A 21935-nucleotide genomic window follows, 5' to 3' on the forward strand; every position below is an offset into this window, starting at 1 on the left:
CCATTTTATGGCTGATTAGCTTTCCCGCTCGCTTTGGCACCTATCGAGGACAATGGTCTGTTCGTGGACTGGTTTACTAAAACATGTTTTCGGTATAACTAAAATATCTCATAAATAAGAATCACCTAAATTTTGAGTTGATAGAGGGTTAAGGTTGATTTGTTTCAGCCAAATGGGGGTAAACTAAAATGACGTTCGAACTGTAAGAGGAGAGAAGGTACAACAAAAAGGGGCCAGGAGGGGGGGGAAGGTCTGTTGAATATTTAAAAAAAAGAATGTAATAATCACAGAGTCAAAGGTTGTCCTAACGAGGCTGTTGGTGTTGGAAGGAAGTTAAAATAAATGTACTAGTTTTTGAAGGATATATTATTTAGTTTTAATTTTAATTATAAATTTTGCTTTGTTATCTGAGGGTTGACGATTGGAGTTTTGCTAATAAGATTGTTTTCTTTCGACGATAACAGTCTTAATAAGTAGCAAATACTTTGTTGCTCCTACATCCGACGTTTCGGTTAATTTATTTAAGGGTTAGGAGTTTGTAGTTTTGTTGACTCTGTAGCGATCGATCTTAGCAGTTTCCTCAACGAAAAGAACTGTTTTACGATCGCTTAATTCGCGATGATTTTCTTACAACGTTTGATTATATTAGTGTTCACCGTTATGATTATTATTGATATTACTCGTCATTTTTCCGTATCTGGTTTGTTTTGTTCGTTTGCAAAGTTAATTACAATTAATAATAGTTTACTAGTGCTAAGAAACGAACAATGTATTATCCTTTTTTTCTCTGACTAGAAGGGGACTGTTACTGAACGGTAACATTATTCGTTTATTACGATGTGAGACGGAAGGGTAATAAATAATGTAATGGTTAGTTAACGTCCAGTTTGAAAATTGTGGGCGGTTGGGTGCCTTATAACGCATAAAGCGCATTCAGTAGCGCGCGTTCCTGTATGCTCACAGAGAATGTGAAAAGGAATAAAGAAATTGAGTGCCAAAAGTGCTCGGATGTTTGGGGTTTTGGCAAGCGAACGGGTAGAAGAAGTTGGACACTATAAAAGTGGATTTGCGCGTGATCCTAATCAATCCCAGTTGCGCCATCTTGTCTGTACCCGATAGTTAGGCACGTGTGAAACTTTTATTCGTTTTTCTTGGTGGCCAACGAGCCGACCATCATTCGAACAGGTCTATTCTATCCGGAGAGTGTTCCCAGGCACCTTCGGCTCCGGAAGACAAGGCGAATCTGCCGAGAAAGCCAACATTCTTGGACCAGAGGACCCAAGCAATCATCGTCCACCACATAGTCCTAATTCCCTCCAGGGCGGCCGACATACCCAGCTTCACACTACGGGGGTGGTGTCGCGTTTAAACCACCCAATGCTGGTCACCTACTACATCGAACACGCCAAGTCTTCTACGAAAACCACTAGCATTTCGTCTTCGACGTTCCGCCACAATGCTGGGCCTTAGGGGGTTCCCTTCTGGGACCGAGCTATCTCTCCCGGGGTCAAATTGTTTCAGTGTGTAGTGCCCTACATTTTTTTGACGTGATTTTTGTAATGGCGTCCACTTTTGTTCATGCGTAGCGATTTTTGCGTATGACACTGCATGAAGTTTTGTAGTAATTTCAATTTTCTACGCTTAATCATGACCCATGAACAAAAGTGAACGCCATTACAAAATGTAGGCCACTACACACACCAACAAAAATACAAATTCCTAACCCTTTGAAGAAGGTTAAATAAATTAACCGAAACGTCGGATGCAGAAGCAACAAAGTATTTGCTCTTATTAATCATTATTAATCATAATCATAAATCAATCCGGACATTTTGCATTGTTTAACAACATTTGGCATTGTTTAACAACATTTAACACCTGTCATAAGACGAGTTTAAACAATCCCATTGAATTCCACCACTTAATTGTATCCTGACAGATACGTATTTCGACCTCAACAGTAAGGCCGTCTTCAGTGTCTTGTACTTGACTCGACTCAGTCAAGTCAAGTACAAGACACTGAAGACGGCCTTACTGTTGAGGTCGAAATACGTATCTGTCAGGATACAATTAAGTGGTGGAATTCAATGGGATTGTTTAAACTCGTCTTATGACAGGTGAAAACATTCCACTAAAAAGCTCAAAATAATTTTCTTAACATTTAACAACTTCAAACCCGTATGTAATTGGTATTGAATGGCGAAAAATATGTTTAGTCGTTTTGCTTTAAAATGGTGTAAATTTACTTGATTTACCGATAACGACAAACCTTTCGTTAGAGCTACACCATTTGCTTCGACATCAAATCACTCATGGTCTCTCCTTACTACTGAGTTAATTTACCCATTCTCTTGCTAGAAACGAATTCTACTGAAAGTTCCTCAACAAACGCTTAGTATGTCTACGTAACATCGGATGCGATAGTGCTATTTGAACCATTAAGGTTAAAGATAGTAGATCATTTCTACACGAGATAGCGTTGTCTTCGTCAATACTTTTTAGACAAGTGCGAGCTGGTCAAAGCGTTGATGTTTGTTTGAAATGTTTGACCGATTATATAATTCAAGACGCAAACTACGTGACTGGATCTGTTGAAAATCGTATCCCTGCTGCTACACCCGGCCCTACGCATTATACCTTCTACGAAATAGCTTCAAATGTAGTCTTCGGTGGGGTTCGAATGATATGGATTGTTTTTCAGAAATTTAGCGCGACAGATAACGAAAGATTATATGACCTTTCACTTTGTAGGCGGGATTTGGATTGGAATCACGTGGATTCAAAACCTGAATTATAGTTCTAACGTGAAATATGCTGCTACAAGCGAACGAAACATGATGTGTATCAGTGGAGAACGCTCAACGGCCGCAGGTGTTCATCAACGCATGTCAATGGTACATACTTCGTGCCTGGTGGCCTCACAACTGGATCTCAAACAACGAGATCCAGTGTCGTTGTCACCAGATGCCGACAGCAAAAGAATTTCGAGAACGGAAGTGGGGCTGGGTCGGCCTCTCTTTCTTTTGGGCGTAGCGTTCATTGAGTTGAACCTTTTTGGTATATCCCTGATTAATATTAATTATTCGCATCTTGTAGGTTGTTCACCATTACGGGCACCAGGGACTATGCCCAAGGGCTTAACGGTCCCTCCCCAGGCCATCTGCGAATTGTGGTGCCTGCATAGGATGTGGTGGGGTTTAACAGTGGTAGCCGCAAGTAGGCTCCGCCAAAGCAACCGTGTGCCGCTCAAAGCGCACAAGCCCAAGTCCTGGTGTTAGATGGCACGCTAAACAGACCTGACACAGACAGACACAGACACAAACAGACAGACCTTCCGACAAGACAGGAGGTTTGTGCAGGCCCAATAAGCCCAATACGACTCGATACAATCGGCAACGATCTAGGCGACGAATAAAGTATCACGATTGGAAGCTTGGAACATGGAACTGCAAGTCGCTAGGGTTCGCAGGTTTGCGACAGGATAATCTACAATGAATTACATCCCCGCAACTTCGACGTCATAGCGCTGCAGGAAATCTGCTGGACAGGACAGAAAGTGTGGAAAAGCGGGCATCGGCTACCTTCTACCACCAACGAGTTGGGAACCGGCTTAATAGTGTTGGGCAAGATGCGCCAACGCGTAATTGGGTGGCAGCCAATCAATGCAAGGATGTGAAAGTTGATGATGAAAGACCGTTTCTTCAACTATAGCATCATCAACGTGCACCGCCCACACGATGGGAGATCCGACGACGAAAAAGAAGTTTTCTATGCACAGCTGGAGCAGACATACGATGGATGCCCACTACGGGACGTCAAAATCCTCGACGACATAAACGCCCATATTGGAAGGGAGGAAATGTATAGACCGGTCATCGGACTGGATAGTCAGCATACTGCATCGAACAACAACGGCCAACGATGGATAAAATTTGCAGCCTCCCGCGGAATGGTAGTGTAAGGATATAAACGGGAAATTTCTTACAAATGAGTGTGGATGAAGCAAGGGTGTGGCGATGTGGCAGACAACAGTGGCGGTATGGTAATGAACCTAGGAGCACGCCGGCAGGACAACGACTTCCGACTCTAAATCTCCAGGAAATCCAGGAGGAGATCGGTGAAACTAGCTGACTCACCGGTACGGGAATCTAAGGGTCGTTGATGGACATTCGTACCACATGCACACCCAAACCAACATAAACTATCTCGAGCAGGAGTAGACTTGGAATTGAACTCGACTGATGGGGGTTTTCCGTACTTAGGGAAGGCAAGCATAGCATTACTGGAAGTCATTGAATCGGTTTTAAAACAAGGATCCCCGAAGGACGATGCTTGGCGGTTCTTTTATGAGCTCGGTATGACGAAACACGAAAATTTGGCAAATAACCATATGACTCAGGGCTGGTCTTTCTAAAAATAGGCTACACCTGAAGCTGTTACAATTTAACTATTTATTAGTGACGTCACACAGGGGTACATACTTTCATGCTGGTTCGACGGAATAGATCCGGATCTTGGTGGTTGTAGCTTTAGGAATCGTTTGTGGCTTGGGGTATTGATTTGTGGACGGTGGGATCACCATCTAGCGTTGCTCACAGGATTACAACCGAAGATTGGCTGCTGGATAGCAGCACCGAGTGGATGACGGATGGCAGACTGGATTTGGCTGCCGGATTGCAGACCAGAGAAGACGACGGAGTATCGGAGTAGGCGACACGACGAATATTGGGATTCGTTGCTCGTGCATGCTGTTGGTTTGACGGAAGACGGATGCCAGCGGCCGTGGAACTGTCCGCTACAGTTGAGATGGTGGCGGAACGAGTATCGGTTCCGATCGGCAATTTTGCAAGATGGCCGCCCGTCATTTCGTTCACTCGATACCCGTGTACTCAATCCTCCTGGCTGCCTATTGGCGATCTTGCCGGACATCAGTGCTGCGAAATACTCGGAGAAGAACAAGAAGGAAAAGGCCCTTTGTTCGGGCCCGACGTCACTGTAGCTATCATGTCACTATTACCTTTTTTTTAGATTTCTGGCTAATTGGATGTTTTTGTTCTTCGTTTGTGTGGTAATTATTTTAGCATAGGATACTATAATTTAGGTTCACATTAGTTTTAGGTTAACACTTAAGGGTCTAACAATACTAACCACATTAACACTTTGAATTCACAAACATATCTTATTAATTTTACTAACTACTTTTCCCTAGCAGATTTGAAATGATTCCTGAAAGTTTGGAATAGAAACAACACTTCGACATTAAGAAATTTGCCACGAGGTTTTTTTAACAACTTTCTAACCTCTAATAAATGAACTCTACACACGCGCGCACTACAATTTCGTTCGAGGATCACACAGAAAAGAGAACGATTCTGCCGGGACTCCTTTTTTTATATACAAAATGAATTATCATAATTTTTTGTTGCATAGTACATTTAAATTTATGCTTTGCATGCCCACCGTGTTGTATCGTCGCACCCTCTATGAGTGAGTTTGACAGTAACAGGGCTGGGCTCTCTTTTGCCTTAACTCAAACTGCTCACTTTTTGTTATCTGTCAATTTGGTGTGACGTGGAAATGGAATTCTCACTCGTTGTCATTTCCATGCACAAGGAGTGAGACATGTCTTATTGTTTTTTTGTCGGTTTTCAGGGTCGTCATCAGGGAGGGGAATTGGATGGGGACTTGTGGTGGAGCCAACAAGTTGTTCATTGGAACCGAACGGTTACATCGGCCAGCTGAAAAACAACAAAGCCCCTGGAATTGACCAACTACTAGGAGATCTGTTTAAACACGGTGGTGAGGCACTGGCTAGAGCGCTGCACTGAGTAATTACCAAGGCTTGGGAGAATTTGGTTCTGCCGCAGGAGTGCATGGAAAATGTCGTGTGTCCCATCTACAAAAAGGGCGATAAGCTGGATTGTACTACCGTGCAATCACATTGTTGAACGCCGCCTATAAGGTACTCTCCCAAATTTTATGCTCCGATCGAATAGAGTTTGCTGCCGTACCAAACTGCCTATCTACAAAACGTTCATTAGACCGGTAGTTTTCTACGGACACGAGACCTGGACGATGCTTGTGGAGAACCAACGTGCACTCGGAGTTTTCGAAAGGAAAGTGCTGCGTACCATCTATGGCGGGGTGCAGATGGCGGACGGTACGTGGAGGAGGCGAATGAACCACGAGTTGCATCAGCTGTTGGGAGAACCATCCATCGTTTAAACCACGAAAATCGGAAGACTGCGGTGGGCCGGGCACGTAGCCAGAATTTCGAAAAGTAATTCGGTGAAAATGGTTCTCGACAACGATCCAACGGGAACAAGAAGGCGAGGTGCACGGCGGGCAAGGTTTGCGGACCCTCCGCAGATTGCGTGGTTGGCGACGTGCAGCCATGGACCGAGCTTAATGGAGAAGACTTTTGTGTACTGCACAGGCCACTCCGGCCTTAGTCTGGTATATAAATAAATGGTTGATCACCATTTGTCATTTGCCTGCCAAATTGAATTAATAAGACCTACTAACTTCCTAGGGCTTGAGGCCCAATTTTCTCCTGGTTGCTTAAAGCCAATAACGACGTGCGGGCTTCTTTTGACTTCGAGGGCTATCTTGGAAGTTGCTGAGGCATTTTTCTTTGAAGCTTGAGATACTTTAAAGGAGTTGGCCATTATATAGCTACAGCCAGGATCGACATCGGGAGAAGAATGTTAGTATCGGAATGAGTCCGCTTAAAATAAAACTAACAGTTACCTATCGGACAGTCCATTTCGGGACGCAAAAACCGGCGAGTCCGCATAGTCGTTCAATGCGTTCCACTTGTCCTGCCACAGATCGCCACCTTCATACTTACTTGATACTTGATGGGCTACAGCTCTTCGATGAACCTACGCCGAATGGAGTATCCTTCTCCACTGGACTCGATCCTGGGCCAATCGCTTCCAGTCGCCCTGGGCCCTGTAGCATAATCAGACTAATAATATTAGCTACAAGTTACAAGTTACAAGTCGACAAATTACAAGTACTTGTAATTTGCGTCGCATAATAATGTTTTGCCAACTAATAATATTAGTACTTGTATTATTAGTAAGGTTGAAATTACAAGTCCGTCAGGTTCATTTACCTGTCAAAATTCATCCGACAGTTCACTGTCAATGCGGAGGTACACGGTTTGTTTACGTTTGTTTGCAAATTTGTGGATAGAATATATATTTTGACTGCGATAGGTATGCACGGAACACTCTCTGTAAATTTATTGATTCGCAGTTTAAGCCGGCTTCGTGGTATTGGCATTTTTAACCAAGCCAATGTAATGCACACTGGAGTCGTTTTTATGTGTACTTTGGGATTGACTTAACACATTTCAGTAAATTAATATATTCTCAATTTTGAGATGAATAAAGTCAACTTTGGGTAAACTAAACTCAGCTTTGGTTAATATGTTTTAAGTTAAACTAAGCGTTAGGAAACTCATTTCACTCAAAATTGGGTTATTGGTCCAAAGTACGGATTTGAGCTAAAACAACCCACTTTTGAGTTTTTTTGGGTTTCTGTGTACCGTATAATTATATGATCTTTAGCGCTCCTCCATTTGAATACTTGATGTCAGCACTTAAAGTACTTCTACTATATCCAAAGTTATTTGAAAATTTTCTTAATTCTCAGTGTTATATCGGAACGAGAAATTTATTCTTAGTGCACAGTATTTCATTATATGGTAATTTGAAGCAACTAGAATAATAGTTTCTTTCTCTGTTAAGTTAAGTTAAAAACAATTAAACGATGCATAATTGCTTTGCACAGCTTAAATAATAAAATAAAAGCTACTTGTAAATTAAATTACAGCACCATTCATACTTGTAAAAGAAACTACAAGCTAACGCTAATAATTTCTACTTGTATTTTCTTTATGCAACAGTAACTTGTAAATTCCACTAATATTATTAGTGCGGTTTACTTGTAATATTAGTCTTGTAAATTCATACTTGTAGATTCATTATGCAACATAAAAATACAAGTTACAAGCTACTCTACTAATATTATTAGTTAAATTTCGATTATGCTACAGGCCCCTGGACATTGAGCGCCCTCAGGTCCTCTTCAATTGCAAAAAGCCATCGTGTACGCGGCCTTCCACGAAGCCTGCGGCCTCTTCCGGGTTCTCTACTAAATATTATCTTCGCTTGACGTTCTTCCGGCATACGAACAACGTGACCAGCCCACCGTAGTCTGCCGTGTTGTATAAGCTTAATAATATCCAGCCCTTTATACACCTGGTACAATTCATGATTCATGCGACGCCGCCAGATACTGTTCTCCTGTTTACCGCCGAGTATTGTCCGCAGCACCTTACGCTCAAACACTCCGAGAGCTCTCCGATCAGCCTCCTTTATCGTCCGTGTCTCGTGGCCGTATAAAGCCACCGGAAGAATCAGAGTAGTATACAGCGCGAGTTTTGTTTTCGTTTGCAGACTACGGGACTTAAGCTGGTTACGAAGTCCGTAATAAGCCCTATTTGCAGCTGCAATACGCCTTTTCACCTCGCGGGTAACATCATTATCGCACGTCACTAATGTTCCAAGATACACAAATTCTTCTACCACTTCAAATTTTTCACCATCTTCGCCACCTTCATAGACGAAGGTATAAAGCCCAAGGGTGAGCCAAGACCCAAGAGCACCAGAAAAAAGATTTTTCCTTTCATTGCCAAAATTAACGTGATAAATAAGCGTTGACAGCTTACAAAACTTGCGATAAGAAAAATGAATAATTTTGTAAAGTCTCAAGAGCTGAAATGAGGACTTGAAAATCAATTTAGTTATTATATTCACCAAGTAAGTATTATATTTTAAAAACGCTTTTCAATGCTTAATGCAATGCTTCAATGTAATCTTTTGAAAGATACAAATGGACAAAGATTTGAAAGGATTAATGAATAAACTAATAAGCTTTTTCACTTTCCGTGTACATTCGAGATAGGGATTCTTATGTATTTATGGATCATCTCCATTAGGGGAGGTGGGGTTCAAATGGACAGGGTGGGTAAAACGGACAGGGATCTCATTTGAGCTAAATCGTTATAAATTTGGCATTCCATCAAGTTGATCTTATGGCTTGTTTCAAATTATGAGTGTAACATGTTTTACTACATTCAAATAATGAAAACTGTTCTGTTTATTAAATATTTAATGTAAACTATGGCTGAAATGCCATGGTGATGTAATTTTTGATGTGCAGTATTTAAGGTTTTAAAGCAGAAAACGGCAAAACTAATCCGCACGATCCTCGAGGATCACAAATTATAGACTATATAGAATTATAGATTATATGGGATAGACTACCCAAGATTGTGTACGGGTTGAGTTGATTTTTTGAGAATTTTTAAAGAAATTGGATCATGGTGGGGTAAAAGGGACACGTTCTGAAGTGGGTAATATGGACCATGTGAAGTACCAGTGGAGTAGCCAGAAAATTGGTCTGGGGGGGGGGGGGGTTTCTGGCCTTTTTTCTTCTCACAAAAAAAAATTCTTCTAAAAATGTCGTCTCTTGGGGAGGGTTTTATGTCCAAAACTCCCCCCGTGGCTACGCCACTGTGAAGTACATACATTTTTTTCAACGAAATTTTATTTTGAAAAGTTTGTATTGTCTACCTTCGAAGGGAATTCAAATTTCCGAGTTTTGTTTAGACAAATGACATTTTAAGCGATTTTTATTGATTGATTTTTTGATTTTTTTTTGATTTATTGATTTTTTGATTCTGATTTTCATTGTCAAAAAATCACAAAATCCGATTGTTTTCCACTAAATTGACTTCAAACCATCGTACTGCTTCTATTTAAGATTCACGTAAGTGATTCAGGTCCCCAATATTACGACGTTTTCCTTGTGAAAATTACGCGATTCCTTAGCATGTCCGTCCATATTGCCCCCAGCCCCCTACATGCATCGATGCGATTGATTTTAAAAAGTGGCAGGTATCAAATATATCAAAGGAAGCGTGGATGTTTTTTTATATTTTCAATGGATGATTTATATAAATTTACCAGGGAAACTCTTGAAACTTGAATTGCCGTGTAGAATTTTCCCAAACACAAAGGAAAATTTGCAAGCAAAATCTTATGATGACCCGCAAACATCCTTTTGAAATTCACGAGAGAAATATTTCCGAACTTCTTTTCAATTTCAAAGCGAAGTCTCTAAGTTAAATTGTTCTTTCCCCGAAACATTCTTCTAAACTTAATCAGAAAACTTTTTTGAATTTCCAAGCAAATTGTGTACTTCTGAAACTCAAATGAAAGTTCTTTTGAATTTCCAAAAGAAATTCTACGTAATGTGATTTTGCATTGACTTTTGTGTATCATAACCAGAATTTCAGCTCAACAGTTTTAACATATTGAATAAAGCAACATGTTTAATAATGTTTACTGTTTGTGTAATGACTCATCGCGAAGTTCATATGTAATATAATTTTGCGATCTGCTCGTACACGTACCTGTACCCACATTCCTTAGGAAGTGTCCCATCGAGTACGATAACGTCATACACTTGCTTGAAAGCGAAAGTTTCCAGCCCATGAAAGCCATCGTATAAATTGGTCTGATATATTATTGAAATTCCACTCTCGCTTTCGTTGTTGGTCGGCTATCGCATTCGTTATCCTGCTTGTTTGGTCAGCCGTTTCGTTTTGCCCATTCTTGCCCAGTCAGCAGCGTGTGGACCGCGGCGACGACGATCGACGGGCCCATTCACCGATCAGGCAGGCTGGAATGAATGTCATGTCTCATATTAAAAGCGAATTCTTTTTTCCACATACCTACCATTTTCAACATCTCGTGCCGCGCTGCACCCATAGCCAGCAAGCAGATTTGGGTCAGCAAGGCTGGTTGCGAGTTGGCTAATAACGTTTTTACTATCATCGCACTACCTGCGAAAAGGTGATTCCCAAACTCAAGTATGAAATATGGAAACTGAACCGTTTGAATCTTCACAGAATCCATGGACTTCAGAATCCTGTAAAATAAGCATTTTTTACTCAAAATTTGGATATGTAATCATCACTACACGCAAGGCGATAAATTTGTAATTATTTGAGGCATCACCACTATCTTATAGGTTTTAATATTTATCGGAATATTCACAATTCAACTCCTTATTGCAAACTTTGACCACTGAAGTTTTTTTCAGCTAAATACACTGGGATTCTGACAAATTTGTTGAGCAATGGAAGTTAAAAAATCTGTGGAATGGCGCTGCTAAAGTTCTTCAATTACAAATGGTCATATATTTGGGAATTCTCGAACCCTGCATTACACTTGAATTAAGAGTAGTTTCGTTCTACTAAAATTGCAGTCTAACAAGTTGTCATATAATTGTAAAATACATTAATTGATGTTTGTGTGCATTTGATGGTGGAGTGAACTCATTGTTTAGTTAAAGCTGAAGGTCTTAATTGGCTTAAATTAAACCGCGTAAAACCCCGATTGTATGTTCTTCTTCTTATTGGCATTGCATCCCCACACTGGGATAGAGCCGCCTCGCAGATTAGTGTTCATTAAGCACTTCCACAGTTATTAACTGCGAGGTTTCTAAGCCATGTTACCATTTCTGCATTTGTATATCATGAGGCTAACACGATGATACTTTTATGCCCTGGGAAGTCGAGGCAATTTCCAATCCGAAAATTCCTTAGACCGGCACCGGGAATCGAACCCAGCCACCCTCAGCATGGTCTTGCTTTGTAGCCGCGCGTCTTACCGCGTCTTACAGCACGGCTAAGGAGGGCCCCTTTGTATACTGCATGCAATGTATGACTGTTTCAATTAGGATACGTTTGAGAACATCTGGCCTAGATCTCACATATTGTGAATGGTAAAGGCACTTGCTCCATTCACGTAGAGCAGATTGTGATTGAATCAAATCGCTCCAGTTATGGCATACCCAGTAACAAATTCGACTCCAGCATGGTTTTGCTGCGCTGTGGAAGACTGTAGGTACCGACTCGTACCTCGAAATATTTCTTTTTCTCACGGTGAGCTCATTTTTCACAAGGCGAAGATAAATCACGTCATTCAGTCTGAAATTCGGACGACTGTCGCGACTATTGGTGTTTATTTGTGTTTCGTCTTTTAATTCACAACTTTCACATTTCTCCCGAACCCGAAACTTGTTTAACCAAAATCGTCTCCGTCTTTCTCGCGTTTCAGACTGGGCTTACCAGCGCAATTAGCAGCATCGGTTATGAGCGCGGGTCCGGAAAGAAAGCCCCAGCATCACCATCAGCATCAGCAGCCGCCCCAGCAGCAGCATCCAGCGCAGATGTCGAGGAGGTTCGATTCGCCGCGCCGGTTTGATTCATCGCACGGAAGTGACACCGGCACTAGCACCAGGGAATCAGAATGCAGTGAGGAACAACAGCACTCGCCAACGTCACCCATATCGCCCATTTCAAGCCAATCCAAGCTTTACGACTCCCTGGCCGCTGAACTGCGCGAGAAGCTTAGTGGAGGTGTACCCTTGCTGCTGCCGACTCGGGAGTGCGATAAGCCCAACAGCAATAACAACGACTCGCGCAGGTAAGAGATTTTAGTCTAGAATGGTGAGATCTGCAAGCTCTATGATTGGCGAATTACTGACCCGTGGCATGTAAAAAATGGGTGGGCAGATGTTTCTCTCATGAACCGTAAACTGTCTAACCTTCATCATATTAAATACATCTTTCGATTCAGTCACCATGAGTTGCTAATGTTGAGAGGCTGTAACCAAAATTGTTACTTGGGCTACCTCTTAGTACTCTCCTTGAAGCTACCACACGGAAGTGTACTGGAGTGTCGGATTCAACCAGTGAAAATAAAACCGACTAAACTCCCTTGGGCTCTGCTCATCCTTCCCCCAGGAACTGCCTCCTAGCATTACTTCTGGGGATATCTGTGTGTGCGTGTGTGCGCAAAAAATATAACTCATTGACCACTTGTCCCTAATCGATTTGCTCACAATAAGTTGCATCCGACGCGGAATGCTGTCCCATAGTTTCCTATTGAAAATCGTCCTGATCGCACTATGGGCTCAGAAGTTATGGCTAAAATATTTTTTTAAAGCAAAACTCGTGCAAAAAACATACTCATTTTCAGGGCACTTATCCTTAACCAATTTACTCGCAACAAGTTTTATTCTACAGCGAATCCTGTACAATTGTTTGCAAGTGACAATCATCCCGACCGCACTATGGGCTCGAAATTTATGGCAAACCATATTTTTTTAGAAGCAAAAAAGTGTAAAAAAAACTCACTTATTTTAGGGCACTCAACCTCATCCGATTTGCTTGCGTTTGGCAGCAATTGTAACCAACCGTAGCATATGTGTTCATAGATGTTAAGTGTACGAAAAACGGCAGTCATTGTTAATTTTTGTTATATTACGTGCTACTAATTGTTCACTATGTTTTAGTTTTCCCTTGAAAAAGACCCAATAAATGGACCGAAACGTCGGGGAATGTAAATGTGAACCTTTTTGAATGATTTTAAGACTGAAAAAGCCAGGAGATAGAAAGTTAATTTTAAGTTCATCACTGCGTTACTAAATTGTCGTTCATATGAAAGTGGCTTGTAATCAAGTGTCTTGGTTGGATAATAAATTAATATGAAATAAATAAATAAATAAATAAAAAGACAGAATCACCGTCTTTCACCAGAGGTCGCACAGACTGAACACATTTAACATCTAGCATGAGACAACGGACAGGACATTCACACAACACCCAGTGGACCAGTGAAGAATTTTTCGCATTACGAAAAGTTTTCTTTGAAACGAACTTAATTCGTTTCGATAAGAAAACAAATTTCAATGTTGAAAAAGGAATCAACGATCATTTTAAATTGAACGATATGGTGCGCCTAACTGTAGCTAATAGTGCTCGAATCAAATCTGTTTTGCTCAAGAAAATTAGTTGGGTGGGTATTATTACGTCAACCAAAGTCAGCAATAGAAACGAAAATATAATAACTGGAATTTCGGAAATAGATCTAATCTAATACTGCATCAAGGTACCTCGCAGAGTACCAGGGGAAATTCGTTCTTTCCCTGCTAGACTGCCGAGAAGAACAGTTATAAAACGTAAAAGTTAAAAGTGAAAAGTTACCTAAAATTTCTAAAGTGAGAATTAAGAAAAAAAAGATTGAATAACGAGTGATTAACCTTCTAATATTAATTTTCCAGAGTGGTTTTTTGTAGATGATTCCAAGATGAACAAAAAGCGTGAGTCGTGTGATTAAAACACTTGGATCATCGTGAGTCTAAATTCTCTTATTATAATAGAATGTGCCATTAATTTATAAAATTAATAGTAGGAATACAAAGCTATAGTAAGCGAAGGAAGAGGAAAACGAAAAGTTTTGAGAAGAAAATAAGATTTCACGTGTCGGTGGTGTGTCGATATTGGGCTCGGCCATAACTGCCGAGTATTGGGAGGTTAGGTCTGGACTGGAAGGAAGCTCGGACGGTTCGCCTAGGTGTGTCTATCGCCTCGTGGCTGCGCGCCACTATAGGCCATCTAGAGTGCGTTGGCCATCGGAGAAAAGCTCGGCCTCGCGAATCCCACCTACAGTCATTCCGGTGGTTAACCTAGCGAGAGTTCTAGTAGGGGAAAGACCGCCACGCCAGCGAACTCGTCCCCGACTCACGTACCACTTGCTTCCTATCGGGTCAGCGAACCAGCTACAAAACGCTTCCCCATCAGATCCCGAGGTTGGCATACATCCGATCGTATCCAACCGCCCATACGAAAACGTCGTCTCCATCACGGATAAAACCTTGCCGATCTCGAATCGATTGCATGTGCCGCTCGTCCAGATCGAATTTCATCCTTCATACTCCTTATGCTCAGCGACCGGGTCCCGGTGGACAGTGATAAGCGAGACCGTCATCCGAGAGAACGACTACAATTCACGTAGTGTCGGTGGGAGACAATTCAATACCGCCGTAAAGGTCAGCGTGGTGATCGCCGTAGCATCGTTGGCGTCGCCGACCTCTGCTTCTATACGAGACCGAACTTCGGCTTGATCACCGATCCGTCGAACACATCCACCAACCAGCCGCTAGGCTACCTACATCGAGCCCATCTCATGATCACCGTGAAAGTTTAAACCTCCCCCACCCACCGCCGTAACCGACGAGCTGGTGTGCCGTAGGCCCAATCGAAACTGTAAGTACAGTGGACACATACTAATTGACAGTGAAAAGTGTTGTAGTGTAAATTAGAGAACCAAATTGTGAGGGAGAAAAGAGAACATGGCACGGATACTGATTAGAGAAGGTTGAATTTAGAGAACCGTGACGTCACGAAAGGTTAGGCTGTAGACATGAAGCTAGAAATAAATGAAGAACGACTTTGGAAAATTTTACAAATTTTGTTCTGAATCTTAAAGCAAGATGAAATTAAATGAGAGCTTTTAGTTTGCTTTTTGCCTAATAAACTCACTACGTTGGTTTTAAACTCTTGCGAGATATCTTTTTGCAATTTTAAGGAAAGGAACTGAAATAAGTTGGGAATTGGAGCTCTTGGGTTGGGACTTTAAGAAGGGTTTGGGAAGCGAATTGAAGTGTGGTCTTGCAGTGGAGTTAGAACTTGCTAGCTGGGCAGATCGAACCGTAGTTCTCGGCAGACGGCTAAGGCTGTCTGGCGCAAAGCCGAGAAAATTTGAAGGCTCCTGCAAGAGCACTCTTACAGTGGCGCCCAACTTTTAAAGGCTCGGCTCACGTAAAACAATAAAAATTGCATATGCTTTGGTTGACTTAATTTTACCGGGATTAATTCAGGGAAATTGATTTAAATAGACGTAAGGTTGTACATTTTTGGTTGGAGCACGTTAGATTTTAGTTTATTTTGATTCAAATATAGAAGATTTTTTGGGTTGATATTTAGGATAGAGGTAGGTTAAAAAAAAAAATACATTTCTACAGTAAATTCAAGTTATACTTTTAATTATTACCTATTTTTTGTGTTGAATTTTTAATTTTAGTTGTTGAAAAAAAAGGAATAATATAGAAAATATCAATAATCATGGCCCATGTAAGTTATATCAATGCTTTCGACTTAAGTGAAGAAGAATTAAGATATGAATTGAGAATCAGGAACGAATTACAAAATGAATCAGATCTACATAGAAGACAAAGATTGAAAGAGTGTTTCAAAATGGAGAACAATCAGCCAGTGCGTGTAACGGAAAATCTGTTTTTCGTTAATGAATGGCCTTTGGCTTCAAGGAAAATAGAGGAAATCGAAGAAGGGTTGAAAGGAGACATTCACATTAAGTGGATATCTCAACTACGTCACTGGAAGGAACGAATACATAGATCTAAAGTAGTAGATTTGGCTCAAGAAGAACAGAAACACGAAGTTTTAATGGCAATTAAGAATCTTATGACTCAATATAAGGAAACTGCAAAAAGGCTGATGAATTTGAGTGATTCGGAAGAAGGGAAATTGGAAGAAGCCGTGGGAGGATTGAGATTAAGCCAAAACTTTAGTCCAAAAAAACATACGCAAGAGAAGTTTGAAGGAGACATAAAATTTCATAGTAGCTTGACAAGAAATGCTCGGGGAGAGGGGAATAAAATCCAATATAACGAGAAGGAAAATCAAAAAACGGTAGGAGATATATTTAAAAAGATACCACAGATAAAAGGGCTTAATATAGGACCTGAAACTGCCAAGAGCATAATGCAAGAGAGAGAACTGAAGAGAGATGCAAAAAGGTTAGGTGCAATTCCGAAAGTTCAGAAGAAAGTAAAAGATAACCAAAAGGCTGAGGAAAAGATCAACAAACATAAGGAGCATAGGCGAAGTGGCAGAACTAAAAATATTCTTAAATCCTCATCGTCAGAAGATGAAAGTTCATCATTAGATTCTTTGAGTAGCTTGCTCTCATCAAGCTCGGACTCAGAAGAGTCATCGCCTTGCTATGGGGAGAGATTTCAATCTTCAAACCGCAGGGACGATCGAATGCACCACTATCGCCTTGATAGATGGGGAATTCAATTTAGCGGGAATTCGCAAGGCTTGGAAGTTTCGGATTTCGTATTTCAGGTAAACGAATTAATGGCAGCTGAACGAATCCCCAACGATCGTTTTTTGGATCAAGCCTACATACTTTTCACAGGGGAGGCCAGACGATGGTATTTTACCTACAAAAAGAAATATAAAACTTGGAATAGCTTTTCGAAGTATCTCTTGACTAGGTTTGGGGACCCTAACAAAGACAGAAAATATTACAGGAAATTAAAGACAGGAAACAGAAAAAGGAGAAGCGTTCGTTGCCTTTTGTTCAGAGATTGAAGGATGTTTGAACGGATGACAAAACAATATTCAGAACGTAAGAGATTGAAGGTTTTGAGAAACAATATGCGTAGATGGTACAAGACTAAATTGACTTTCTACAAGATCAAAATATTGCGCACCTTAACATGCTATGTCAGCAATTAGACAAGGATAGTGGTAGAATTTACTCTACAACTACACAAATTTTGCGAAAACATGTTAGAAATGTAGAAGCAAGTTCAAACGACTCATCATCATCATCGGACGAGGTTAAAATTTGCGCATATGAGGGAAGAAATAATCAACAGGGAAGGGAAAAATTGAAAGATACCAACTCGAATGTAGCAATTTCCCTTACCACTCAGGATAGACCCAGACAACTGGAAACGTTGTGCTGGAATTGTAGAAAATACGGACATCGTTGGAGAGATTGTAAACAGGCAAAAGTTATTTTCTGTCATGCTTGTGGAACTCCAGGGGTAACATTTTTTACTTGCCCTAAAAATCATGTGCTGCCTCAACAAAACCAAAAAAACGAAGTGATCGAAGAGAATTAATGGGGGATTCTTTTCTGGATAGATCTTCAAACCTCAAGGAAAAAACAATTTCAGAAGAAAAACAATGTATTTACGAATTGTATGTAGAAACTAACAAATGTCCGCATATTAAAATACAAATATTCAACTTAGAAATGGATGCACTCTTGGACTCGGGTGCGGAAATATCTGTAATGAATTCTATGGATTTAGTAATTAAACATAACTTCAAGTTGCATAAGTCAAAGCTTAAAGTGGATACCGCTGGGAAAACCAGCTACAATTGTTTAGGATTTGTAAATTTACCTATAACGTATAAAGGATTGACGAAAGTTATCCGTGTGTATATAGTTACACAGTTTTCCCAATCTCTAATATTAGGGATAAATTTTTGGAAATCGTTTGACATTGTACCAGCCATGAAGGTGGGCAAGAACAAAGTGCAAATCATTAAATCCCTAACAGACTCTCACTTATTAAATGATCTATACTTTTTGGAAAATTACTTTTCAAAGGAAGACGAAATTATTGAAGTGAAATTCAATAATTTTGTTTCGTCGGTAGAAGAAAACCCAATAGTGGAGGAGGACATGTCCTTAGATATTCCCACCTTAGACTTTGAATCGATTCCATTAGAAAACATTGAAACCGAGCACTTATTGAGTGACCAAGAACGATTGCAACTGTTAGAAGAAATTAAACTTTTCGCAGTTTCAGAGGAAAATAAAATAGGCAGAACCTCAAAAATTGAACATGAAATCAAACTTATCCCGGGAGAAGAACTGAAACCCTCTCCCATGTATAGATGTTCCCCATATATACAAAAATATGTAGATGAGGAAATTGAAAGAATGATTGATATGGACGTTATTGAACCATGCAATTCGGATTTCGCCAGTCCACTACTTCCGATAAAAAAGTCAGATGGAAAGTTCAGAGTTTGTTTAGACTCTAGACGGGTAAATTCAGCCACAAAAAACGATGCCTACCCAATGCCAAATTTGCATGAAATTTTGCATAGGATTGAACGATCAAAATATTTCAGTGTAATTGACTTAAAATACGCATATTGGCAAATACCTCTTTCTGAGACCTCCCGGAACTTTACAGCATTTAAAACTCGGAAGGGCCTTTATTGGTTTAAGGTCATGCCTTTCGGGCTCAAAGGTGCCCCGTTTACGATGTCCAAACTCATGGATCTCGTACTAGGTTGTGACCTACAACCACATGTATGGGTATATTTGGATAATATTATCATCGCAACAAAAACCCTGAGTCAACATTTTAAGCTGATACGAGAAGTCGCAGAGCGTTTAAGACAGGCTAATTTTACTATTAGCCTTAGCAAATCCAAATTTTGCCGCAAAAGCGTGAGATATTTAGGATATGTAGTATCAGCGCAAGGTATTTCCATTGATATGAAAAAATACAGCCAATACTAGATTATCAATCTCCAAAACAGTGAAGGACATAAGACGCTTGTTAGGCTTAGCGAATTTCTATCAGAAATTTATAAAAAAATATAGTGATAAAACGGCACCAATTTCGGATCTCCTAAAAAAGGATAAAACGAAATTTTCGTGGAGCATGGAAGCCGAAAAAGCTTTAGATCAGTTGAAAGCGGCTCTCATTAGTCCACCAATCCTAGCCAACCCCGATTTTAACCAGATACCTATTCACAATTGAATCAGACGCATCCGATTTGGCAGTGGGAGCAGTCTTAACACAAGAACAGGAGGGAGAAAAGCGCATCATAGCCTACTTTAGTAAAAAGTTAAATTCGACTAGAAGGAAATATGCCGCAGTAGAGAAAGAATGCTTAGCGGTTTTGTGGGCAATCGAAGCATTCCGGAATTATGTTGAAGGGACACATTTCCGAGTAGTTACAGATGCTCGCAGCTTGGTGTGGTTATCCAAGGTGAGTGCCGACAAAGGTTCGGCGAAGCTTTGCAGATGGGCACTTAAACTCCAACAGTTTGATTTTTCAATAGAATATCGGAAAGGTCGAGATAACATAATGGCAGATTGCCTTTCAAGGTCTGTAAATGCAATTTCAAAAAAATGGGAAGATTTAGATTATAAAAGTTTAATCAATAAGGTCAAAAATCAACCGAATGAATACAAAGATTTTAAAATAATAGATAACAAGATTTACAAATATGTAACAAATGAATCGGAAATTACAGATAGAAGATTTGATTGGAAGCTAGTACCGGTAAGAGACGAAAGGATGGAAATTATAATAAAACCCATCAAGAAGCCCATTTAGGGTTTGAAAAACCTTAGAGAAAATCAGAAGCAAATATTTTTGGCCACTCATGTACTCAGAAATAAAAAATATTGCACAAACTGCGTTATATGCAAAACCTCAAAATCTGACAATATTAACCACACGCCACCAATGGGGAAACAAAAGTTAGCCACCCAACCATGGCAAATCGTTGCAGTTGATTATGTGGGCCCTTTCCACGGGCTAAAAAACAGGCAACACTTGTTTATTGGTAATTACCGACATTTTCACAAAGTTTGTTATAATACAACCACTTAAAGAGGCCAAATCAAAGCAATTAGTGTTCTTTTAGAGAATATGGTGTTTTTACTATTCGAGTGCCTGAGATAGTGCTGTCAGACAACGGGACACAATTTGTGTCAAAAGAATTCAAAAATTTGTTGGAAAAATATGGGGTAACACAATGGCTTACTCCAGTCTACTTCCTGCAAGTGAATAATGCGGAAAGAACAAATAGAGTGATTACTTCAGCTATTAGGGCGCTAATAAAAAGAACAAAATATGTGGGATGAAAACATTTACACGATTGCGAATGCAATCAATAATGCAACCCATGCCTCTAGTGGATTTTCGCCTTATTTTGTGAATTTCAAGCGAAATCAAATAAGCTCAGGGATGGAATATGAAAATTTGCGGGACACAAACTCGGTACAGCCAGTTAAAGAAAAGGAACATGCTGATAAAATTCACAAAATACACGAAGAAGTGCGAAAGAATCTTAAAACCGCATACGATAAATATGCTAAATATTACAATTTACGTTCTGGAAAGCTTATCAAATTCGAAATCGGACAAAAGGTACTCAGAAAAAATCATTTCCTCTCGGATAAAGCCAAGGGATTCAGTGCTAAGTTAGCTCCAAAATTTTCCGAAGCTATTATTAAGAGAAAAGTTGGTGACGTCTGCTACCAACTAGAAGACTTAAATGGGAAGGCTTTAGGATTGTATCACGTTTCACAATTAAAAAAAGTATAGAATCAAACAGGGTAAAGCTATGGAAGACAACACAACAATCTGAATAAATAGAGATAAAATTACGCAAAGTCGGTAGAATGAAAGAAAGAAATAAAGAATTAAAAAGCTATGTACAGAAACTATGTTGCAAAGATATGAACAACCGTAAAATACGAAAATCGGAAACACGGAAAAAATAAAAGTTAAAATACAAAGAGAAAGCGGAAGTGGAAAAGCTTAATTAAAAAAAAATAAAATAAAAATTAAATACAATATTTGAAGATAAAATGCAAGGCTATGTAGATAGACAAAGAATCTTTATTCCATCTTAGCCATATACACACGATTTTCGGGAAAGCGTATAAACTAATCGAAAAGAAGGAAATTAGCAGGAACCCTGAAAAAAAAGGGAAAAACTTAAAAAAATTTAAAACTTACCAAAAACCTCGAATACAAACATCATAAAGTCCAATTCGTGCTATAATAAAAACAAAAATGATAATTTGAAGGTCAACGAACCTCTACATCTTTTTGAGAAAGAGACATCGATGGTTGCAAAGAACAATAGAAATTTATTTGGGATATTTTCTAGAAGTTCAGTCGAACTAAAGAAGAAGAATACAAAAACGAAAAAAAAATTAGAATTGAATAAGTTAGAAAATTAAACAAGAAAAAAATAGGAGCTAAGAAAATTTAGGAAAAAATATAGGAATTAGTCGAATGAACGAGTGAATGATACTTACGTTTTGGAAAGTTTCCGTGGCACATTGCAAAAGACATTTTCACTCGAAAGAGTAGCAACATTTCAAATACGCACCAATCAAATTTACAACAGGTCATCTCTGAT

General features: G+C 39.9%; 1 protein-coding gene across 2 annotated transcripts in view; it reads left to right on the top strand.

Moving 5' to 3' along the window:
- Positions 1 to 21935, top strand: part of LOC134227569 (zinc finger CCCH domain-containing protein 13) — a 227471-nt gene that overhangs the window by 196874 nt on the left and 8662 nt on the right. For both annotated transcript variants that reach the window (XM_062709157.1, XM_062709158.1), the window contains one exon: positions 12201 to 12569. In XM_062709157.1, coding sequence (XP_062565141.1) covers positions 12201 to 12569 — 369 coding nt within the window. The remainder of the gene's footprint in view (positions 1 to 12200; positions 12570 to 21935) is intronic.

This window comes from Armigeres subalbatus, chromosome 3, assembly GCF_024139115.2.
Source record: "Armigeres subalbatus isolate Guangzhou_Male chromosome 3, GZ_Asu_2, whole genome shotgun sequence".
NCBI classification, from domain to species: domain Eukaryota; kingdom Metazoa; phylum Arthropoda; class Insecta; order Diptera; family Culicidae; genus Armigeres; species Armigeres subalbatus.